General features: G+C 38.8%; 2 protein-coding genes across 4 annotated transcripts in view; one reads left to right on the forward strand and one right to left on the reverse strand.

Annotated features, from left to right (window-relative positions):
* NSMAF (neutral sphingomyelinase activation associated factor) overlaps window positions 1-8,275 on the forward strand; it is a 66,087-nt gene extending 57,812 nt beyond the window's left edge. The window contains exons 24-31 of the mRNA XM_066379002.1: window positions 616-683; window positions 1,485-1,552; window positions 1,978-2,101; window positions 3,709-3,792; window positions 5,123-5,273; window positions 5,981-6,083; window positions 6,224-6,333; window positions 7,562-8,275. Coding sequence (XP_066235099.1) covers window positions 616-683; window positions 1,485-1,552; window positions 1,978-2,101; window positions 3,709-3,792; window positions 5,123-5,273; window positions 5,981-6,083; window positions 6,224-6,333; window positions 7,562-7,656 — 803 coding nt within the window. The 3' untranslated portion in view covers window positions 7,657-8,275. The remainder of the gene's footprint in view (window positions 1-615; window positions 684-1,484; window positions 1,553-1,977; window positions 2,102-3,708; window positions 3,793-5,122; window positions 5,274-5,980; window positions 6,084-6,223; window positions 6,334-7,561) is intronic.
* Window positions 8,276-9,252: 977 nt separating this feature from the next.
* Window positions 9,253-25,417, reverse strand: part of SDCBP (syndecan binding protein) — a 37,036-nt gene continuing 20,871 nt past the window's right edge. For 2 of the 3 annotated variants that reach the window (XM_066379006.1, XM_066379007.1), the window contains exons 3-9: window positions 24,952-25,030; window positions 23,460-23,569; window positions 17,465-17,626; window positions 14,651-14,826; window positions 12,731-12,902; window positions 11,887-11,978; window positions 9,253-10,417 (exon numbers count right to left, since the gene is read on the reverse strand). In XM_066379006.1, the coding sequence (XP_066235103.1) occupies window positions 10,363-10,417; window positions 11,887-11,978; window positions 12,731-12,902; window positions 14,651-14,826; window positions 17,465-17,626; window positions 23,460-23,569; window positions 24,952-25,030 (846 nt within the window). In that variant the 3' untranslated portion in view covers window positions 9,253-10,362. The remainder of the gene's footprint in view (window positions 10,418-11,886; window positions 11,979-12,730; window positions 12,903-14,650; window positions 14,827-17,464; window positions 17,627-23,459; window positions 23,570-24,951; window positions 25,031-25,417) is intronic. The other variant, XM_066379008.1, reaches the window with a different exon arrangement.

Below are 25,417 nucleotides of genomic sequence, written 5' to 3' on the forward strand. Positions count from 1 at the left end.
TAAATCTCATTCTGAGATTTTATTTTATTCTTTTATTTATCATATATTTTACAAGTTAGTAGATGTTACATATTTCAAATATGGAATGTTTGGAGCACACTGTCCTTTGCAAATCCTAGTTTTTAAGAGGTTATTTTGGTATACTTCTAAAACTTCTAGACAGGGAAATTAAAAGCTTGGACATTTTAATCCATATTTTATTATTATTTACAAAGTTAGTGATTCTCTTCCATAAATGCTCATTCAGTACAAGGTATCACAACAAAATTGGGCTATTTGTTTAAAAATTTTTTATACTGCCAGTCTTTTTTTTAATATTAAAATTGTTATTTTACTCCTCTTTAACTTGAGCTTATATCAATGACCAGACTTAACTCTGCGTTCAGTCATGCTGAAATGTCAGCTACGTGTGCACTGGGTTTTAAATTGATTTCCTTGTCAGGGAGTCGCAGATCCTAGAGTCTTGATGTTAGGTGAAGAGTAAGGTCTTCGGCCCCCTTTACTGCCCAGGGTATGCAGGAGCTCTGCCTGCAGCCCTGAGCAAGAAGGTCGCGGGCATTTGTCGTCTCTGAGTCAGGAAATCCTTCTTACGTAGTTGCCTTCTCATTAAACTAGATTCTACCTTGAAGATGTTTTCTAAAGAATCCAAAATGCTACAAAGAAGTATATCATTTTCAAATATGGTGAGTTCATTTTAATCTTAAATCAGAGTTATGATAGAAATTCATGTAGCACTTTGTTTTATACAAACACATATAATGACATTTTATTTCTCCCAAAACAATGGGGTTTGTTCCTGTGTGGTATTGACAGAATGAATGCCTTAGATTACTTCTAAATTAAATTTAAATTTTTTGCAAGTTGTCTCTCGTATTAATGTGATTTTATTTGTACTCTAAAAAAACTTGGGCTGCTACCTCGTAGAATTCTCTTTAATAAATCGTTTTTTGGAACTGCATATATGTTTAGACTAAATGTGTATGTGGTACTTAGAAATTTATGCCTTTCTGAGTTGGTGGATACCTAATACTAGAAAACTAATGACTCTGAAAAAGCACATTTTATTGTTAATGTATGTCACCCGAAAGATTTGAAATTCCCTAAAGAATTTTGGAAGTTTTCCTTACCCATACAAATCTGTAATCCTGAGGGGAGTTTGCATTCCTGAGGATAATCCCTGGTCCCTCCCTGCCTCCCCCGTGACTGGGGTCCCTCCAACCCAGGGAGGGGGGTGAGGGCCTGTCAGAGCCCCAGAAATCCATCAGGCTAGATCCGTCCTCACACACTGCACACACTCTGACTTTCCTACAGTAGGGAGGAAACAAGGCATACGGAATTGGTCAGTTGAAAAAAACTTTGTAAATACCAGAAGGCTAACATCAAAAGAATTTGCGCATTCATTTTGGAGAGATCTTATAAGGTAGTGTTACCATGTTGGGGATTTACTAATGTAAATTATTAATGGTGAATCATTTGTATTTCAGGCACTATCATCTTGTTTACTTTTACCAGGAGATGGCACTGTCATAAGTTCTTCATGGGATAATAACGTGTATGTATGTGTGCGTGCTCCTTTGTCATTCCACGTACATAGAGCTACTTTTGTGGCTGTGACAGAGGAAAGGGCGCACCTTCCGCTGGCAGGACATTGTTGTTTGCAAAAAGGAGCAAACATTAGCTGAGGATAATACTGTCAGATTGAATATGATTTTTGAATCTACTACTTTCTCCAATTGGACTCTCTTTTCCTCTAAGTTTTAAATTGAAGTGAAAACAGATGAGCCAGACCTGGAAATTTCTAATTTTAAATTAAAATTTTCAGCTTTTTGGTTTGGTACATTAGAACAAGTAATTTGTAATTCTAGTGGACCTTAGTAAGTATAAAATTAAACAACGCAATGTTTCTTGAATATGGGTTTAAGAGTTTTAAATTAAGCTGAATGCTGTTTTAATAGTTCTCATTATTTTTTATATTAGCTATTTTTATTCCATAACATTTGGAAGACGCCAAGATACACTGAGGGGACATGATGATGCTGTTAGTAAGATCTGTTGGCATGACAACAAGCTGTATTCTGCATCGTGGGATTCTACAGTGAAGGTTTTTATATAATTTCTAATTTATGTTTGTATAATAAAAATATTATGAACCATTTAAGAACCTGTTAACGTATTCAATTACTTCAATATTTTTCACAAAGCATGTAAGTGATAGATAAGGATATTGAATATTACTGCTCTTTTTTAATATGTACACAATAGAATAGGAAGTCTTCATGATTTTTCTACTTCTGTTCAACTGGGGTTGAATGATCCAGTATTCGTTAGACAGCAGTTATGGAGAAATGTACAGTAGCACACCCTTTTATCTAACTCAGTTGGAACTAGCAGCTGATCAGTTAATCAGAAAATGTCCAGTTAAAGTGGGGAATCATGAAAAGATAATGCATTTTATTGCCAGTTTAAACATACACATACACATTTATTTACCATTCTATTGATGTAGGGCCATATATAAAACGCCTGTATTTATCATCTTTGGTTTCCAATCTACCTTTGTGTATAAAGAAAGCAAAATCCTAAAACAACTAGAATTCCTTCAAAATTTTTCAAGATTTCCCCCCCATTCTTTTTTTTTTTAAGGGTATTTTTTATTTTTATTTTTATTTTCTTACAGAGACAGAGAGTCAGAGAGAGGGATAGATAGGGACAGACAGACAGGAGAGAGATGAGAAGCATCAATGATTAGTTCTTCGTTGCGACACCTTTCTTGTTCATTGACTACTTTCTCATATGTGCCTTGACCGTGGAGCTACAGCAGGCCGAGTAACCCCTTGCTCGAGCCAGCAACCTTGGGTCCGAGCTGGAAAGCTTTGCTCAAACCAGATGAGCCTGCGCTCAAGCTGGTGACCTCGAGGTCTCGAACCTGCAGCCCAGTCCGATGCTCTATCCACTGTGCCACTGCCTACTCAAACTCCCCCCCATTCTTGTAGATAACTTTCTTGCTGACACATAATTTTAGTAATTATTTTGATGAGTTGCCTTTTTAAATCTTTCTAAACATTAGTAGACACTACAACACTTATGCACTCCTGTTTCCTTAGTCACACAATACTTAAATCACTTGATTACAACAGCAAGTGCAAAGGATGGAAACAGGCACAGGTCCAGGCGACTCTCAGTCAGCACAGGATGGTGGGAATGAAGGCGCAGGCACTCGGAGAGGAACCAGACCATTAGGCAGCCTCATTTGTTGGCAGGTATGTTCAGTGGAAGTTGGTTAGTCAAGAGAGTTCTAACTCAGTGTATTAGAAATACTTTTTTTTTTTTTTCAGAGACAGAGAGAGAGTCAGAGAGAGGGATAGATAGGGACAGACAGACAGGAATGGAGAAATATGAGAAGCATCAATCATTAGTTTTTCATTGCGACACCTTAGTTGTTCATTGATTGCCTTCTCATATGTGCCTTGACCGTGGGGCTACAGCAGACTGAGTAACCCCTTGCTCAAGCCAGCAACCTTGGGTCCAAGCTGGTGAGCTTTGCTCAAACCAGATGAGCACACGCTCAAGCTGGCAACCTTGGGGTCTTGAACCTGGGTCTTCCACATCCCAGTCCGACGCTCTATCTACTGCGCCACCACCTGGTCAGGCAGAAATGCTTTTATATTACATGTTTGCAAATATCTTCTGCACTGTGTTCCCTCCTAGGTATGGTCTGGTGTTTCTGCAGAAATGACAGGCACCAAAAGACACCAGTTTGACATGCTGGCCGAGCTGGAACATGATGTCAGTGTGAGTACCAGCAGCAAAGGTGCACGAAACCTGAGCTTCAAAGTCCAGGGTTCTGGGGAGATTCTTGGTTTTACTTAAGTGCTTCTGATCTTTTGTTTTGTGTTATTTGGCTTATTGGGGACATAGGCTAACTCGCAGTTCTTTTCTCTGTGTTGACTCTGGCTTCCAAGTCTACTTCGTCTCTTTTCTTCCAGTTTGCTGTTTCCTGGAACGTAATGTTGAATATTTGGGTATTCTCAGAGTATTTGTGGCCCATTGTCATTCATGTTTTCTGACACACAAGATAGAAGGGATTTAAAAAAAAAATAGGACAGTTGTTGGCAAACTTGTTAGTCAACAGAGCCAAATATCAATAGTACAATGATTGAAGTTTCTTTTGAGAGCCAAATTTTAAGTACATTCCTTATTGAGGTGGCGGACACGTGGTATTTTGTGGAAGAGCCACACTGGAGGGGCTGAAGAGCCGCATGTGGCTCGCGAGCTGCGGGTTGCCAGCCAGGGCCCTAGGATGATGCACATCCCCAGCTGAGAACACGGACCTGCCACGTGCATGAGCGGGCAGGGCCGGGGAGGCCCCGGCCATCTGTTCTTTCCACTGGGCCCACTGCTGCATCTTAGGCCACAGCTCACAGCGCTGCTTCTTCTCTGAGGCTCAGAGCTGATACCTACTTTGCATGGTCGACAGGTCAGCTGAAGTTGAGAAATAGTTTAGTATGTAATTCAAGATGGATATGCAGGTATAACCTCAACCCCTCCCCCTTTTCTCCCAAACCCCTCTAACAATCTCACCAGTGAGCTGTGTTCAGGCAGTTGGGCACTTCCCTACAACTTACCATTCATGGAATTCGACTGACAAGTTTAGGCTGTTTTAACCCAGCAGTACATTTCTCCTAGCAATACATCGTTTAACTCATTAGCATATCAAGAGTTTTGTTTTTAAGTAAGTTATCATTCAAGTGATGCTGAAGTACATCTGCACTGACCACACCAGTATACTGTACCATAGGGTTTTATCCAGTGGTTTTCCACCTCTTCAGACTTGGGGACTGGTGAAAATAGAATTGCTTCAGGACCACTAAGGCAAAAATCACCCTAAGCATAAGGAAATTCAACTATCATTGGGTCTATAATCTTCATACAACATCCAGGTGGTTAACTCTTTCACGGACCAGCACAAAATTTCTGGTGGACCGATCTGTGGACCAGTGGCTAAAAATTACTGGTTTGATCCATATTATTACATCCCCATATATGTACTTGAACTAGCCTAGAGAAACATAGCTTATGACCGTAATTGTAAATGGAATAACTTATGTATTGTCTTCCTTAGGTGGATACAATCAGTTTAAATGCTGCAGGTACACTGTTGGTTTCGGGCACCAAAGAACGCACAGTGAATATTTGGGACCTCACCACGGCCACCATATTGCACCAGATTCCGTGCCACTCAGGGACTGTATGTGATGCTGCTTTTAGTCCAGGTAGTGTTATCCTTTTTAGTACAGATGACACGGGGGAGATTACAATGATTACTTTGAAATAACAGAGTGTAAACAGAAAGCATGGCTGATAAAAAAAGTTCTGCCTATAGCAAAAGCTGCTTCATGGCAGAATATGGTCTACTGTGGCACTGTGCCCAATAGAAAAAAGTATTGGATAGTGTTCTTTATTCCTCAACTTACTAGAGAAATTAATTTATAACATGTAAAGGAACTCACACCAAAGAGTCAGCAGCCCAACCTCTGATGGGCTGATGAAACAGAAACATTTATTTTCCATAGGAGTTTGAACCAAACTGACGAAATACCCTGGGCAGCAAGATCTCAACTGTTCCAAAACAAACATTTCAAGGAAAGGGTAGTCACTGGTTAAATAAAACAAGTAGCTTAAGGAAATTGAAAATGAACACTAGGCCACTGGATTCAGAAATAAAATCTCAAGGCCCTGGCCGGCGGCTCAGTGCATGAAGCATTGACCCGCATGCCACGGCCGCAGGTTGGACTCCTGGTCAGGGCACGTGTAAGAAGTAGTCAGTGAGTACACAACTAAGTGGAACGACTTACTGCATTTCTCTGTCTTTCTCTTCCTCTCAAATCATTAGAAAAATTTTAAAAAGGAATTAAAATCTCAGGATAATCTAAAACAAACTGAAGCTGTAACCTGTATCTGTGTTTTCTCTCATTTACAGACAGTCGCCATGTGCTCAGTACAGGAGAAGACGGCTGTCTAAATGTCATAGACGTGCAGACAGGAATGCTTATTTCCTCCATGACTTCAGACGAGCCCCAGAGGTATACTTTTTAGGTTACTAGCGGTGAAGACGTTTACACACAAGTTCATGAGCATGCCTTTGGGCTTGCTTTGGCCAGTGTAATATAGTCCCTCCTTCATGATGAATAATAAAATGATTCTTTCTAAACCTTGCTTGCAGGTGCTTTATCTGGGATGGAAATACTGTTTTATCTGGAAGTCAGTCTGGTGAGCTGCTTGTTTGGGACCTCCTAGGAGGAAAAATCAGTGAGAGAATTCAGGGACATAAAGGTAAAGAGTTACTCAGTCGACTTGACCTTTCTTCCTAAAATACAGAACCCAAACCTGTTTTCCTAGGGGCTCTAGCCACATCAGTCAAACAAGGAAGAGAAATAAAGGCATCCATCTTGCAGAAATACAACTGTTACTACATAAAAACTGTTACTCTTTGGTTCTTTATGTAAGGGATGACATTGGTATTTATCTAAAAATTTGTATTGCAGATGACTATATATAGAGAATCCTGAAGATTCACAAAACTGCTATTAGAACAGATAAATTAATTCAGTACAGCAGCAGATACAATGTTGCAATGTTAATATTCAAACCTTTCCTTTCAGGGAACAAACTATTCTCAGGGTGAAAATAGGCCATGTGCCCTTCATGCTGTAAGCAGTCCCCTCCAGCATCCTGGTTGGCCAGATGGTCAGCATCTCTTGGGACCTTCAAGATTTAGATTTATGTTGACAGACATTTGACAGAGAATGAAAAGCCATAGTAAAAGCTGCAATAGTTTAATAGTTAAAAAACAAACATGAAAGTAATGAATTCCAATGAAAAAAGCTAAGTTGGGTTCCCACTGTCTCCTAGCTCCCACTTCTCTTCCTTAGAGGGCTTTTTCCAGTTTGAGCCCTGGATGGGCGTCCTCCCATTGAGGGTGTTTGCAAACGGATATGATTGTTTTCCTTTTTCACTTACAGTATCTTGGAGGTTCACTACATTGCTTACATTTTACATGGTTTCCTCCAGATTATGTGGAGGATTTATGGCTTTTAATTCTTCTATTATCTATGGTTATAAGTTTCTGCTAACTTCTCACTGTGAGCAGTACCTTCTCACCTTCATCTCTTCCCTGTCACTCAGTTTTGTACAGTTAGTTCTTAATTTTATAAAGCGATGTGACTATGCATTTTATTCCCTACTAGCTTTAGATAATTTTTACCCCTTCCAGTAGAAATGCATGTAAATCAGCACATTTATACCAATCCCCCTTCTCCCTCATCTGCTTCCTTCCTTTTGTTAGCTGTATATTTGTCTTCTGTTCTATACCCAGAATTCCCGGTTGTTTCAGTTTTACATTGAAATGGTTTCCTATTCCTCACAAGTTTCTTGTACCAGGAAGTTATTTTTAATTTCTATAAAGATATTCTAGGATGAGACAAGACAATGTAGTCCTCACTAGGGTATCTTTGGGGACCTCCTGGTCAGCTCACTCCCTAACCACGTCTCTTTGTCTTAGGTGCGGTGACCTGTATATGGATGAACGAACAGTGCAGCAGCATCATCACGGGAGGGGAAGACAGACAAATCCTGTTCTGGAAATTGCAGTATTAAGTGCCTTTTCCACTCCTGAATATTAAATCGGACTCTATTTAATGTATTTTTAAACTGAACTTTTAAATGAACTGGTCAGTGTGCAATGATAGTAACTAGAAGTTTTACCACATAAGAAATTTGTGGTTTTCAACTTTCTAAGTCATGGTAACTTCATTGAAAACTATTAGTTGCCATCCTCTAAGGCAAACAGATACAGCAGTGTTAGGGAGAAAACATTACATTGTAAGGCACATGACCGTCCCGGTATGATGATGGTCAGAAGACATGCTGAGTCACAAAGATAGTAGTAGCTAAGAGATACTGAACTGGGCTGGGGAGGCTTTTTGAGAGCTCTTAACAATGTTGAATTTTCCAAATGTGCAGTATTCTCTACTACTACCGAGTCACTATTTTTTGTCTTCCTGATCTACACAGTTGCTGCCCACTGGGTTTTTGGTATGTATGTTTTCATGGAGTGGTTACTTTCTATAACCTACTGTCCCCAGATTCTAAGAACCTGGGGAAGGATTAGCAGTTCTTATAACAACAGTAAGTTTACTGTGTATAGGAATGCTATATTTCATTATAGCTATTAAATGCTCATCTTTTCTACAACATTAAAAATATTTTTCTGTAATGAAACTAGTTTTCATTTTCTTATTTAAATGATTATAAAAACTAGCACCTTTTAAGAACTTTAAAGTATCAATCCTTCTAGGAAACCATACTTAGTGATGTGAATGTTGTTCTTACACTTAGAACCATCTTCGGACCCAAGTCCAGACAGTAAAGCAGATAAACTGGGAAATACTGTTTGGTTTTTCCAAATTTCAAACAAAATAAGCTGTGAAGCAGTAACACTGATTTTCTTTTCTAAACCACAGTAATGATGTGATTTAAACTTTTTCTATACTCTTTAAAAACATTATTATATCTTGTAGGTAGTATATATAGCACAGGAGGAAAACTTGCGTCAGACCAGGATGGTAGAATTAATTTTCAGTTTTTTTTTCTTTGTTTTTGTGACAGAGACAGATGAAGAGAGAGGGACAGATAGGGACAGACAGGAAGAGAGAGAGATGAGAAGCATCAATTCTTCATTGTAGCACCTTAGTTTTTCATTGATTGCTTTCTCCTGTGTCTTGGGGGGGGGGGGCCTACAGCAGACCAAGTGACCCTTGCTCAAGCCAAGCCAGTGACCTTGGGCTCAAGCTGGTGAGCCTTGCTCAAACCACTTAAGCCCGCGCTTAAGCTGGCGACCTTGGGGTCTCGAACTTGGGCCCTCCGTGTCCCAGTCTGATGCTCTATTCACTGCGCCACTGCCTGGTCAGGCTTCAGTCAGTTTTAAATGTCATTAACATTACTTGGTCTTAGGTATTGCCAAGGAATCTGCTGCCTCACTCAGTTCCTGTAGGTCAGGTTCACAGCTGGAAGCACTTTTCCTGTGCTCCTCCCTTCCTAGCATGGAGGGCTCTGCTCAGGCCCTGATGTCAGCTGCTGAGGGATGTCTGCCCCTGTCCGCCTGTCCCCAGGTGAATTTCACATTCTTTCTGCGTCAGGCACTAGTTTTGTGAAAGCCAGAGAAAAGTGTCCAAATGATGCAATAAGACAGTCTGACTAAATTTTAACTTTATTTATACATGTTTAATTGGAATAGGCATACACCAAAAATAACAAATCAGGATCAAGTGTCAATGCCATTTTGTTTGCAGGGAAGAGTTAGGAAATAGAACAAATTACGAGGACAACATTGTAAGACCACTCCAAAGTAGCTAGGTTACATAATGCTTAGAGTAAAATGTCAAAATTAGGTATTATCCCACTTAATCTACAAATGAAAGTCAAAAGTTCATCCTATTTAGTATAAGAATTTTTACATTAAATATATAGTGATTCATTTGTCAGAAAATGACACTAGTAATTTTGAGAAGAAGTTCCCATTATACAATGACTAGAAAATCTCAAATGCAACTAAGCAGCTATGCTATCGCTCAGTGTGTACCATAATGTTCTGGGCGAGTATACATTTAAGTTTCATACAGAACTGCAGTTTGGGTTTTAGAAAGGCAGCAATAGTTATATTTTGGCTTTTATTCTAGATGCTTAACATAGGTAAGGCTACAGCTCAAACATATTAAGTGAATGAAGGTAGTTAAACTTTAATGATAATTAATACAATCTCTTGCAACCAACATACACTGTATAATGCTTACGTGGAATGAAACCAGTGTTATTTAATTGGTGTTTTACAGACACACAATACATACACACACACAAGAAATTTATCAAAAGCAATCATTTTAACAGTACTATGGTAACAGAGTAAAATGGAAATATATCTTAGAATTAAAGTAATATGAACAGCACTACTTGATTTCTAGGATAAAGGTGACTGATTCTAACACAAAGCTAAGCCTGCATCCGTCATCCTAATCATAATGGCTTGTGAAAGCATCAGGTTTCCAGTACAGAAACTAATCTATGAAAGTCAGTAAATCTTTTTGAAGTTTCACATCTGTAAAACCAGGATAAGGCTATAACTCTTTTGAAGTCTGACCAAGGTATCAGATCAAACAGTTAATATTCCCAGCTATACAATAAGACAGAAGACCTCATGCAGCATATGCTCTCTGGCTCCTAGAAAGCTTCGTGTGCATAATGTAAAGTTAAGTTGCCAAAGGAGTAAACTGGAGAAGTTCAGCCAGGTTTCCACTGTCATGACCTTTAAACTTCAGGGATGGTGTGGTCCATCAGGCTCTTCATAATGCTTGGTGCCATCCTACAAGAGAGTCGCTTGTATTAATACTGAAGTTTGGGTTCCTTTTTTCAATTATGCTATGTTGATGAAAGAAAACTCTACCTCAAACTCAGCACCTGTCAGCATCAAGTGGGATGTTGAAGAAGAAGAGGGAAGTTCTTTATAATGAGTTCTGATTTAAGAATCTCATGTAATCTACTTGTTTTGTAAATATCCAGTGTCAAAGACTATCTGTATCTTGACTAGAAAAGTTAGGTAAGATGCAAGTAAGTCTTTGCATCTAAGGCTTACGATTTTAAAAAGAAAGAGAATGAGAAGGCTGTTATGAACTGGGAGGGAAATGGGAGTGGGAAGGGGCGCCTGTCACTCATTTAAGAGAGAACTCTAGAACAGTTAGTCCTGACAGTAATTCCTATTTTTATACCTGAAGAGTAGTTACCTGCTTTCTACCCCTAAGCTGAAACTAACAATTTCATTCTAGGTATTATGTTTTTGAATCTGTTGATCTTATTTCCACATGCATGATAGATTCTGAAAGGATCCTAAACTGGCTTGGCAAAAACAGCTCTGCTAAAGCCAGGATTTTAAAAGCTCCAGGGAAGATAACCTTTGCTGCCCCTTTTCCAGTCTCCCTTCCCAGCCTCCCATTCCTCATCCTCCATACACTACACCCCACACACCTCTGCCAGCCTCCTTAGATGCTCAAGAGAATACAAACCGACTCCAAGAATTTGCCATCATGAACCACAGAGGAGCCACGGTAGCGTGCAGCTGTAGTCCACTGTACTGAAACTGGAAGTGGAATGAAAGCCTGCCCGCCTCTGCCCATACACCCTTTCCTACTAGGAAATGTCAAACTGTCGGTGCATACCTGGGAGTTGTAATGTGTCATCCACGTTAACCAATTCCTCTGATTTAAATAAATCACTACACATTTTTTAGATAAATACCAATGTCATCCCTTACGTAAAGAACCAAAAAGTTCAGGAATTAAAAGAAAGCAGAGGCTCTGGCAGTTGGCTCAGCAGTAGAGCATTGGCACAGTACGTGGAAGTCCCAGGTTCGATTCCCGGTCATGGCACACAGGAAGAACCAACCATCTACTTCTCCACTCCTCCCCCTTTTCTTTCTTTCTTTCTTTTTTTTTTTTTTTCTCTCTCTCTCTCTCCCCTCCCCTTCCATAGCCATGGTTCAAATGGCTTGAGCATTTGGTCCTGGGTGCTAAGGATGGCTCCATGGCCTTGACTCAGGTGCTGAAATATTATAGCTTGGTTGCTAAGCAATGGAGCAGCGGCCCCAGATGAGCAGAGCATTGCCCTGTAGGGGGTTTGCCAGGTAGATCCTGGTTTGGGCACATGCTGGAGTCTGTCTGCCTCCTTGCCTCCCGCCTCTCAGTTAATTAAAAAATAAGTAAAAATAAAATTTAAAAGCACAGTGATTATATTAAGTTATATGACTATAAGCATCAAGTTAAAGAACTGTCTACTTACCGTTTAATAATATGTTCAAAGATAAAAGCAGGCATGATTGTAATAGTAACTACAGTCCCAGATGTTGATAATATGTCGGCAATTTGAGAGTCCTGTTGAAAAATACATAATTTAAAATTCCACAGATATTTTATTCACTAAACATAAAATTATATGTTATTCTTGGTAAAGATATATATATGTCCTCTTATGTTTTGGTATTACCTCTAAAATCCTGACCCTTGATACAACAATTTTTTCTGGTAAGTTTTCCTACCAGGTTTAATTCTGTAGAATCATAATTTTATAGGCAATAGCAAAATTGCTAAGTAAATTGAGTTGAAAATATTACCAAAAAAACAAAAATATCTTTTTATGGCTTAAGTAATTTTCCCCATGTACAATGTTACCACATTCTCTCAAATCAACCAGTTTATAAAAAAAAAAAAAGCAGGTTGTAATGAAAGACTTTAGACCTTAAAAAATCCCTATTTAGGAATTTGTGGAAGGAAAAAATATATACAAACGAAGTACTAATATGAATAAGAACTATTACTCATTTTCTACAATCCAGATTGAAAAATAGGGCAATCATTCTTGCTAAATGCCATAAAAATCTCCAATGCCTATGTCTCCATAAAATTCTAGTTCTTCAGAGATCATCTAGTCCAGCCCCCTTTCTCAGGAACAGGAACTCAGGCAGGAATACAGTTAGTACAGAGCACAGCCCCAGGTCCTTGGCACCGGTCTCCCCCTGGTTTCTGTATTTTGGAGGTCAGTAAGAAAACAGGATCACTTAAATAGAAAAATAAAAAAGACATTTGCTAAAATAACAGCAGAACAAGACACAAGTTCTATTCCTCACCTTCAATCCAATGACGTTCTGTCCATTAATTTCACAGATGTTATGTTCTGTGAGAAGACCGTTTCTGGCTGCAGAACTGTCTTTTACTATGGATGTTATTTTTCCATTTTTAAAGATAAAACCAACATGTCCAGTACTATCCTTATGCATAGTAATGGTGCGTTCAAAGGGCCTGTAAACACAATGGGTTCAATTAAAAATTACATACTAAACATTTTAATGGTCTTCTATTCTGCCCTACTGGATACTTTGTTATAATAAACTCAGTGTTTCTAATACAAGCAACCAAGTATGGGTTGGCTGTGATATTGCACATTTATAGAGCATCTTAGCATAAAAAAGCACAGTTGACTCTTCAACAATGTGGTGGATTAGGAGCACTGATTCCCGTGCAGCAGAAAATCTGCAGCCCTGGCCGGTTGGCTCAGTGGTAGAGCGTCGGCATGATGTGTGGATGTCCGGGGTTAGATTCCCGGTTAGGACACACAGGAGAAGTGACCATCTGCTTCTCCATCCCTCCCCTCCACTTCTCTCTCTCTTCTTCCCACAGCCATGGCTCGACTGGCTCCAGTGAGTTGGTCATGGCTCTGTGGCCTCCAACTCAGGCACTAAAAAAAAATGGCTTGGCTGCTAAGCAACAGAGCAACAGCACCAGATGGGCAGAGCATCACCCCTAGTGGGCTTGCCGGGTGGATCCTGGTACAGGCACACGTAGGAATCTGTCTCTCTGCCTCCCCTCCTCTCACTAAAAAAAAAAAAAAAAAATCTGCAGGGAAATTTGGAGTCTGCTGGCCCTTCACATCCATAGATTCCCAACAGTGGCTCAAAACAGTGGCCCTTGTACAACATGTTTGAGCTGCTCAGGTCTGCATATTAATTGTGTATAATTGGACCCGTAGAGTTCAAACCCATGGTGTTCAAGGTTCAACTGTATTTTTTTTTTAATTTATCCATTATGGTTTGCCTAAATTACTAATCAAGATTTTCTTTTTAAGTATCAAATACTTAACTGGCTTCTAGAAAGTTCTTTTAGAAAGGAAGGCATATAATTATGATAACCAGGCAGCCAGTTGTCTCAAAGGCTGTCATGCCAGTTATACTCGCTTACCACTCTATAATTCTGCCGTCATGTCAATATATGGATTTTCTATAAACCTGTGTTTTTAAAAATTCAGAACAGTAATATCTTCCTGTTGGCCCATGTTACTCTTTTCCTTAGATATAAAGCAAAAATGGCATTCATCTACGAATGTTTACTAAATACCTACCCATGTGTGACAAACTAGAAACATGAAAGCAAAAAGTTTAACTGAGAATGAAAACCCAAAGCTAACTGGAACAATATGACATAGGTCCACCCTTAATATTTGTGAGGGTTGGGGCAAGAAAATAAATGGAGGCCCATATTTCATGCACTAAATGTTTAGTAATAAATTAACTGCTAAATAAAATGTTCCATCCCCTGACCTTGACAACTAGAGCTTCATAGTCACCTAAAAACCCAGATTTGTTTTCAGAACTCACAGCCGCTTGGAGCTCTGCAGGAACCCTGACACTCATACTACACCGCATGTCTAAGCAGCAAAGGGCAGAGTGAGGCCATAGACGCCACGCTGCTTACTTTCCCAACATACATTTTCTATTTTCTAGAGAAATAGATTAAGACAGGAAAGTAACTCCTTAGGCAATAAATTTCTATAAGCTCTGAAATAAAAAGTATATGCAAAAATAAAAGTATATGCTATTTTTAAAAAATCAAACTATGTAAGAAAACTCTGCTCCACACAATTTTAAGACTCTAAGGCTCATCAATAACATTTAATTATTTCTTGCAACAGAATACGATATTTACAAAATCTGAAAAGCATAAGAAAATGGAAAACTGGTCTTGATCCCATCTGAATTGTTCAGTCGGCTTACCTGTCACGAATCGTCATAGTGATCTTCTCTCCAAACGCCTGTTTGAGCACCTTGTGCGCTTTATCCGAGCTCCAGCCTGCACAGTTTTCCCCGTTGATCTGGAGGACTTGGTCCCCGAATCTCAGACCAACCAATGAGGCTGGAGAATTTGCCTGGACTAGCTGAACAAATATACCCTAGAGAATAAGAAAGCAACTTTAGTCATAGTCCACTATTAAGACATAGTTTGAAAATGCTGGAAAATTAGAAAGCAACTACACTGCTCACAAAAATTAGGGGAGATTTTACAACTTTATATTCATTTTGAAATATCCCCTAATTTTTGTGAGCAGTATATCTGGGGATCTACCCTCATAAATAAAAAATAAAATTATATGAATATATGTGTTATTAACCCCTAAAAAGAAATTAAAAAGCTTATCAAGGCAAAAATCCCAAGAAATAAGGCAAAAATGGTAAGATTTCAATATTGCTTTATACCTTAAATCATTTACCCTCATCCTGAAATAAAGACTAAGGAAAACAAAGTAGGATTGCTATAATACATGTAAGTTTCTGTGAGTCTGACAAGACTGAATAGGTATTACCACATGATCACTATTGAGGGGAAAGCAAGACAAGTGTTAGAAGTCTTTTTATTTTTTATAGTTTAAAAAATGACAGTATAAGGTCATAACTCTACCTTTTGAGTTGAAGGATTCCTTTACTCACTTCTTAAATTGTGTACAATCAAGTAGAGTGGGGTTTATTTAACAGCCTAAAAAGGTGGCACATTCAACACCACTACACGGGAAAGGAAACCATCGACAAAATGAAAAGGCAAGCCACTGAATGGGAGAGCATATTGGCCGATAGGTCTGATAAGGGGTTAATATGCAAACTTATTATAAAGAACTTATAAAATCCAACAGCAAAAAAACCCAATCCGATTAAAAAATGGGAAAGGACCTAACTAGACACTTCTAAAGAGGACATACAGATGCTAATATAGAAAGACTGTCAACCTCACTAATCATCAGAGAAATGTAAATTAAAACCACAATGAGATGTCACCTCAACTGTCAGAATGACTATCAACAATAAATCAACAAACAACAAGTATTGGTGAGGGTGTGGAGAAAAGGGAACCCTCCTGCACTGTTGGTGGAAGTGCAGACTGGTGCAGCCACTGTGGAAAACAGTATAGAGTTACTTCAAAAAATAAAAAATGGAGCTGCCTTATGACCCAGTGATTCCACTTCTGGGACTATATCCAAAAAAACCTGAATCCCTAATTCAAAAGAACATATGTACCACTATATTCACTGCAGTGCTATTTACAATAGCCAACATTTGGAAGCCCGCCCAAGTGCCCACCAGTAAATGAGTGGATAAAAAAGCTGCGTTTATATTAGATACAATGGACTACTATGCGGCCATAAAAAAGGAAATCTTACCCCTTGTGTCAGCATGAATGAACCTGAAGAACATTATGTCAAGTGAAATAAAAGCCATTCAGAGAAAGACAAGTACTATATGATTTCATTCATACGTGGACTCTAATGAACTCACAAGCAAAACTGAGACAGATTCATTGATAGTGAGCAGGCTGACAGCTACGTGGGGTGCTATGTAAGAAGGGAGGAGGGATTGGGCAAAAAAAGCTCATGAACACAGTGTGGTGTGAGGGGGTGGAGGAAGGTATAGGAAGGATAAATGGTGATGAACGGAGAGACTTGGGGGGTCAGTGAACACACAATACAGTCAGTATACAGAGATGTGTTGCAGAATAGGGTACCTGAAACCTGTATAATTATGTTAACCTGTGTCACCCCAATAAATTCAATTAAAAAATTAAGTTTTAAAAAAATGAATAAGGTGCCTATGAAGAGTATCTTGTCTCTTTAGGGCAGAGAGAGAGGCAGGAAGAAACCCTAGCACAAGGGGCAACAAATACTTTATTCACTGAAAAGGAAGGGAGAGCATCAGACTCAGAGCTTCCCAGAGAAGCACGTTGATATCCTGAGTAAGCTACAGCATACAAAGACATCAATGCCCTCAGCCCCCTGTGGAGGCAGGCAGGGTTGGAGCTTCCTGCCAAGATCAGCCACAGCCATTTACCACAATGTGCCAAGCTCCTTATTTTCTACGTGAAAAGGTTGGATACAATGAGCTGAGTGCAACCTCAGGACTTAAAGGGAATCCAATAAGGCAATGCCTAAAGCCATAAATTGGGGTAAAAACTTGGCAAGTTCTTGACAATCCTGCATGATTCTTCAGTGAGTATCCCTGCTTAATTCCTTCAGCATGGCAAAGGAGAGACAGGAAGCAATGATAAAGTAAAGTAATGGCTACCCTAATTAGAAAGTCACCTTCCTAATGACTATTAAACTCAAATTGAAGGATGGAAATAACTAAACTGTAAAAACCACTTCACAAGTTAAATGATCATCCTTTCATTTAAAAATACTCATCATTAAGACCACTCATTTTCATTGGTCTGTCTTTTCTTAACTTCCACATCTGTTGCCCTATTTCAGTGCCAGAATTCTGTTTGTGTAAACTGTTATAATATACGCAGACAAGTGAACTGTATTCCAGAAAAGGACTCAAAGAAGAAAAAAAAAGGTACTGTTGGAAGTCCTAACTCTGCCTCTTCAGAATAGGTTATCTCCAAGTGGAAAACATTTAAGTTTAACAAATTTAAAGTATTCTTGATTTTAGATATACCATTAAAGTTTATTAAATCATTTCATTTTAAATTATTCTAACATTGATCATTTAATAGCCTATAAGCTATTTAAACTAATTTAAACAGATATTAAAAATACTTACATTATCTACTGATTTAAGCCTGAGCCCAATTTTCCCATCTTGATCCTTACACAAAATGACTTCACGGATTCCTTGCTTAATTTCTGCTCTACGTATCCCAACATCATTACCAGTTACAGGAGCCACCATGTAGTTCATACTGGAAGGTCTTGCTACCAACTGCTGACAAAAAGATATACGTGTCAATATTTACAAACATTTTCCATAAAAAAAAATTCTAAAATAACTTGAATGTACTTGTCTGTGATTTCCCAAAAAATAATCTATAAATTATTTCCTTCAGGTAGTTTGATTTATGTCAAAATGACCCTGGCTTTCATTTACTAATTCCTCAGGTAATGTACTCCAACATTTATCATCTCTAATAGATTCAATGACTAACTCTCCTTACTGTCTCCTAAGTTCACTGCCATTAGTTTCATGTGTACTTTGACTTGTCTTCAACTCAAATGTATGATCCTTAAACTTACAGGCCATAACATAGTTTTGAAACTTAGGAAATATTTTCCAGCTCTGATATTTAGCAATCTGTTTACCTTTCAAGTTGCTTATAAAAGGGCAACCTTAACTCACAGTGCCAGTGTGAGGATTAAAATAAAAGTCCACATTATATGAATGTTTCCTTTATTTTTTTTATTTATTTTTTTGTGACAGTGAGACAGAGAGAGGGAAAGATAGGGACAGACAGGAAGGGAAAAAGATGAGAAGCAGCAATTCTTCGTTGTTTAGTTGTTCATTGATTGCTTTCTCATGTGCCTTGACCAGGGAGCTACAGCAGAGCGAGTGACCCCTTGCTCAAGCCAGCGACCTTGAGTTCAAGTCAGCTACCATGGGGTCATCTCTATGATCCCACGGTAAAGCCAACGACCCCGCACCTAAGCTAGATAAGCCCACGTTCAAGCCAACGACCTCAGGGTTTCGAACCTGGTTCCTCTGTATGCCAGTCCAACACTCTATCCCTGTGCCACCACCTGGCCAGGCTGAATGTTTCTTTTTTTTTTTTTTTTGGGGGGGGTGCTCATCAGAGACGCTTTCATATTTATTATTATTAATATTTTGTTAGCATTCATCTTTTTTTTGACTCATAGCTGCCTGTCTTTTTGTTTTGTTTTTTTCTGACCCATTTTTTTATTATTATTATTAATTTTAATGGGGTGACATTGATAAATCAGGGTACATATGTTCAGAGAAAATATCTCCAGGTTATTTTCCCCCCTTTTATTTTCCGGGTTATTCTGACATTTGATTATGTTGCATACCCATCACCCAAAGTCAAATTGTCTTCCGTCACCTTCTATCTGGTTTTCTTTGTGCCCCTGAATGTTTCCTTTAACAAACATCTATGGATCAGACAAATATAGGCACAAACCAAACTGCGTAAGAATAGCAGGGGCACGTGTCAGGTACCATATTACAAGTTTCCCATTGTTTTCAAGTTTTCTTGACCAAAACTGGTTTCTTATTTTACGTGGACCCTTTCCGCAACCAATAAGACAGTGAGGGAAGAGCTTACCAAGGCTTAACTGGAATCTGTCATGAAAGCTCTCCTCTACCTAAGCACTGTGCTGCCCAGAGCGGCTATCATAGGCAAAGAGAAGCCTCAGCTACACTCACACCACAGGTTAAACTTCTGTCCAGAATTCATGTTAATTATGACAGCATATTCTAAAGCTGAGAGTCTAACACAACTATACGAGAAATCAGAACAATGTCTGTATTACTTATGAAGAATTACAAAGATTCAAAAGAAATAACAGCTATGAGACAGGAAAATCAAGTAATGAGACAGAAAAGAAAAAAATTCAGATGCAAATGAATTATTTAGTTCAGCTGGATTACAGAAAAAAAGTTTTGAAGTGGGTTTTATTTCTACAATTATTTTACAAAAAATAATTTCCAACAAAATTACCTAAATGTGTTCTTACTTACCATGGCCATTATGACCAACACCATGTTATTATGTCTGCCCTCTCCTCCACTCTCTGTAAGCAACCATCTCTTTCTGGCAAGAACTACTTCAAGAACCTTCTAGACCAGTGGTCCACAACCTTTTTTGGGTCACGGACCGGTTTAATGTCAGAAAATATTTTCACGGACCGGCCTTTAGGGTGGGATGGATAAATGTATCAAGTGACTGAGACAAGCGTCAAGAGTGAGTCTTAGATGGATGTAACAGAGGGAATCTGGTCATTTTTAAAAAATAAAACATCGTTCAGACTTAAATATAAATAAAACGGAAATAATATAAGTTATTTATTCTTTCTCTGCGGACCAGTACCAGTCCGCGGCCCCGGGGTTGGGACCACTGTTCTAGATAGTCTCTGCTTCTAGAACTCCTTGTTCTACTACCCATTCTCCACACAGTAAACATAGAATTCTTTTTAAAAAATCAGATTATACACCCCTCCCACAACTCAGATCCCAAACCCTTACCATGGTCTAGAACAGGGGTCCCCAAACTACAGCCCGAGGGCCGCATGCGGCCCCCTGAGGCCATTTATCCAGCCCCCACCGCACTTCTGGAAGGGGCACCTCTTTCATTGGTGGTCAGTGAGAGGAGCATAGTTCCCATTGAAACACTGGTCAGTTTGTTGATTGAAATTTACTTATTCTTTATTTTAAATATTGTATTTGTTCCCATTTTGTTTTTTTTACTTTAAAATAAGATATGGGCAGTGTGTATAGGGATTTGTTCAGTTTTTTTTTTATAGTCTGGCCCTCCAACGGTCTGAGGGACAGTGAACTGGCCCCCTGGTAAAAAGTTTGGGGACCCCTGGTCTAGAAGGTCCCAGACTACCTGGCCTGACCATCCTACAATGTCATCTGCTACCACATTTGCCTTCTTTCCTCTGCCCATCAGACAGGCCTTCACTCTTGGGTCTACCAAGTTCATTTCTGCCTGAGGCTTTCAAATCGTCTGTCTATACACTGTGAAATGTTCTCTCACCACACATTCACATATCTCACTCCCTCATTTCATTCAGCTCTCTGCTCAAATGTCAACCTGTCAAAGAGAAGGCACAAGCTTACCATGCTGAAATACAGCCCTGGCACTGTCTTTACTTACTGTTCTTCAACGTGTAGTAAGTATCAGCTTATTTGTTTAGAATGTGAATTTCACTAGAATGGGAAGAGTTCACAGAAACCTCTAACTATAAATAAAACAAAAAGAAAAAAAAAAGGTAGGGCATTAAGCCCTAGTTTGGACACTTCAAAGATGAAGGTTTAGGTCATCCCACTAGGTATTAAGGAGAAAAGAAAAGGCAGCTGAAGTGCCAGACAAGGGAAGGAGGAGTGGACAATACTCCCTATGGCCTCCTGACGAGTTAGCAAAATAAGAATCACACCACCGCCTGACCAGGCGGTGATGCAGTGGACAGGGCGTCGGACTGGGCCGTGGAGGACTCAGGTTTGGAACCCTGAGGTCACCAGCTTGAGCGCAGCTCATCTGGTTTGAGCAAAGCTCACCACCTTCAGCTCAAGGTCACTGGCTTCAGCAAGGGGACACCCGGTCTGCTGTAGCCCCTGATCAAGGCACATATGAGAAAGCAATCAATGAACTGAGGTGCCACAACAAGGAATTGGTGCTTCTCATTTTTCTCCCTTCCTGTCTGTTCCTATCTGTCCCTCTCTGTCACAAAAGAAGAAAAAAAAGAAAAAAGAATTGCAGCACCTAGGACTGTCTTCTTCTCTGACTTTAAGTATAAACTTTCTATACATGTAGCAACTAATCTTTTCATTCCTCCCCACCTTTTACTTTAATATATGAATTGATAGTGGTTAACTTTATACTTTTGTCGTTAGGTTAACAATATTCAGCTGGGAATGTGAATATTTAGAGGAGTTATTAACATCGCCCAGTAACTGACGGCAGGGACCATTGCCCTGAGATGGCCAGGATAGCTGGTGTTGTCTGTCTAGGGAAAAGGTAAGAGGAACATTATTTTTAGTGGTAACTGGCTTAATTTCATACACCTTGAGTTAAGAATGATTTTTATATTTCTAAAAATATGTAAACAAGCAAACAAACAAAGAAAATAGTAAAAATATGTGACAGAGACCATGTGTAAGCCAGCAAAACCTAAAATATTTGCTGTGGGTTCCTTAATAGAAAATATTTGCTGAATCTCAATTTTATGAAGATCTGTATCTTTTAAGGGAAATTAGAAAGTTGTTATTGCTGTCATGTAAAGTTAGAATATTTGTCAAACATACTGGGTAGTCACACAGTAGGCAGTGTCAGATGATAAACTACTGTCCGTCAGCTCCAAACCCACACTTGTAGACTCTATGTCAGGGGTCCCCAAACTACGGCCCGCGGGCCACATGCGGCCCCCGCCGCACTTTGGAAGGGCACCTCTTTCATTGGTGGTCAGTGAGAGGAGCATAGTTCCCATTGAAATATTGGTCAGTTTGTTGATTTAAATTTACTTGTTCTTTATTTTAAATATTGTATTTGTTCCCGTTTTGTTTTTTTACTTTAAAATAAGATATGTGCAGTATGCATAGGAATTTGTTCATAGTTTTTTTTATAGTCCGGCCATCCAACGGTCTGAGGGACAGTAAACTGGCCCCCTGTGTAAAAAGTTTGGGGACCCCTGCTCTATGTAATCATGCTGGGTGTTAACTGTGCAAATCACAGGTTCCTTTGTCAGCGGTTCCTGGTTAGAATCTTCCACACAAGGCACTAGAGGGAGGCTGGCAGGCTGGGAGGGGGACAAGTACCTTGCTCCTTGTCTGCTTCTGGTTCCTGTCATCACTGCCTGGGCCTAGCCCTGACCCTTGGGGGCAGCAGTTAATCCGGTCCTTCAGCTCTGGCTGACTCCCAGAAGCAGCCTCCCTGCAGCCCCTCAGAGGTCCGTGGTCAGACGCCCAGCTCCCTGCAGCTCCTCTTCCCCGGAGCTTCCAGGTTCCAGTAACTCAACTCACTCTTCCCTAGCTTCTCCAGTCCTACTTTCTGAAATTACAACTGTATTCCATTTTTGTTTGTTACAATTCTTCAACCTCTTTATCTAATTTCTTGAATTATCTGTTGAAATATTTGTGATTTGTTTTCTCAAATGAACCCTAACTCATATAAACAAGTTTTCAATAAATATGTGGTAAATAAATAAATAAATAAATGTCAGGTACTTTATGAAGCGCTGGGATTATGGCAACATACAGACATGGACCCTGTCTTCATAAAGTATTTACTATAATTACCATATTTTCCCATGTATAAGACGCAACCTCTTTTGAAAAATTTGGGGTCTAAAAATTGTGTGTCTTATACAGTGGTTGTAGTTTTTTTTACTTGCATTTCCCACTTTTTCCCACTTGTTTTTGCTCTTGTTGCTGTAGGTTTTTTACTTGCATTTCCCACTTGTCTTTTTTTCAAATGTTGGGCCCCAAAATTAAGGTGCGTCTTATACATGGAGAAATACAGTATAATAAGTGCTATAAAGTGCTATGGTCTTGTGGCCATGACCTTAACAAAAGTTTATGAAATAATACATATTTAAGCATACAATTTGGGGTCTAATTACAAAGAACATTAGACATCAAAACATTAAAAAAATTATGAACAATAGAAAGCTATGATAGACCTGTACTTTGTAATGATTCCTCGAGCAGCAGCTTAGTACTGTTTATTTAACATGTTAATAGAGGAAATGTAAGACTACTGTAATAATCTAGGTTAGAAATATAGGAACTCTGAATAAGGTTATATTAGGACTGGAAAGGATAAAAAGAATACAAGAAACACAGTAGAGACAAAACCCCTAGATCTTGGTAACTGACTAAATGCAGAAGACAAAAAAATGAACTAAAAAGTCAGAAGCATCTGAATTTTTAACTCCTAATAAATTAGAAAAGTGGTAAGAGTCTAAAATTTCTGAGAAGAGAGGTCAATGCTAAAGTTATAAATATATATTAGCCACAGAGACATGAGCTTATATTTATGTATACAGTATCATCTTATATAATTCAAAATTAATTACATTATACATACCCCCGGAGTTGGTGCTCCAGAGACCATGGCCATATTTGCATGTATTTCTTCTGCATTTAAAATCAGGCCCATGTACTGAGAAAGTTCCGGATACAATTTAGGATAGAGATCTAAAATAAATAAATGAATGAAGACATAAACATTGGTAGTCAAAATAAAAACTATTGTTATAATGGGCTTCTACTTGTGTTAATAATCTGAGACTTCTAAAAATTCAGAAAAGTACAAATAATTTAGCCAAATAAATTGTCTTACCTTTCCTTTAACTTAACTGATTTGATAAGCAATTTTGTGAACAACCACTGATTCTCCACTATAGAACAACTGACCAAGGCAGCTACTTTATAACTCATTTAGTAAACATGGCTAGGAAATGATTCTTCTGAACAAGCTACAATTTTAAAAAATAAAATCAATGCTTGTCTATTTATTTAGTGTCATTATTTTAAGAATGTTAACCACATTCCAATGAAATCTTGGAAACAGTATATTAACTATTAACAGTATTTAACTTAGTGATCGAGTTAGATACTATTTCCAAAAGCTCTTTTTTACATGATTTATTTGTGACTTAAAATGGATTTTCTAACAGAAACAATATTATAAATGTTATAAGAGGCCACAAAAACATATTTAACTCTCCTTTTGTATCTTACTTAAGACATATTTAGGGGTTCTCCTCGGAATCTCCATGAATTTAGAAGGAAGAGGGGACCAAAGAGAAGGATATGGAGACTGAGTAGAAATTCCAGGATTTGGGAAGATCCCCCAAAGGGACGCAGTTGGAAATTCCAACCATTCCTCCTTCCCCCAATATAGAGGACAGTTAAGGAAGTTAAAGAGCAGGAGTATGGGCACAGTTCACTTAAATGAATCAGTCTTAAGTTAGGAACTTATGAGGGCTAAAATGTAACTTAATTTCCATTAAGCCTTAAAATACGTTTGATATTCGTAGTTCACTTTCTTGATTAAAGGTTTAGGTTTTGAAATAAACATATTTTTCTTCTTACTACTAGAGCTTTAATCACCAATTTTAAGCTGCATTTTTTTTTTTTTTGTATTTTTTCTAAGTTAGAAGCGGGGAGGCAGTCAGGCAGACTCCCACACACGCCCGACCAGGATCCACCTGGCATGCCCACCAGAGGGTGATGCTCTGCCCATCTGGGGCGTTGCTCCATTGCAGCCAGAACCATTCTAGCACCTGAGGCAGAGGCTAGAACTTTGCTCCAATGGAGCCTTGGCTGCGGGAGAGGAAGAGAGAGACAGAGAAGAAGGAGAGGGGGAAGGGTGGAGAAGCAGATGGGCGCTTCTCCTGTGTGCCCCGATAGGGAATCAAATCCAGGACTTCCACATGCCGGGCTGACGCTCTACCACTGAGCCAACCAGCCAGGTCTCGCTGCATAATTTTTTTTATATCATGGATTCCTTATTTCAGCAAAATAAGGCTTAAAGATTTCTGTTTAAGGAGAATGAACCCAAAATATGAACCTACTTCCATCTTGAGAGATAGGAGCAGACGCTTCTGACAAAATTGCTGGGTTGGCAGGGTTAGCAGAAAAGGCACTTTGAGCCTGAAAAAGAAAAGAAAATTCTAACAATAATGTCATATATGTACTTAAAATTCTTACATGACTTATAAGTTAAATTCAGTACTTCCAAAAAGAAACTACAACACTGAAGTTGTACTCAAGAAAGTTTGATTTCAAACATTTCAGCAATGTATTTTTCAAAAAAAAAAAAAACCTTGCAAATCAAAAGTATTTTTCATTTTTCATATTCTAAATATTTAACATTATCACAGAAAATCTGACTAACCATTTTACATCTTATAACCATTATTTCATAGTGCAGCTGCAAAACTAATTAACATTTTCAAAGTGCATTATAAAATGTACCACTTTAGGCCTGACCTGTGGTGGCGCAGTGGTTAAAGCATCAACCTGGAAACACTGAGGTTG

This window comes from Saccopteryx leptura, chromosome 3 (genome assembly GCF_036850995.1).
Source record: "Saccopteryx leptura isolate mSacLep1 chromosome 3, mSacLep1_pri_phased_curated, whole genome shotgun sequence".
NCBI lineage: Eukaryota > Metazoa > Chordata > Mammalia > Chiroptera > Emballonuridae > Saccopteryx > Saccopteryx leptura.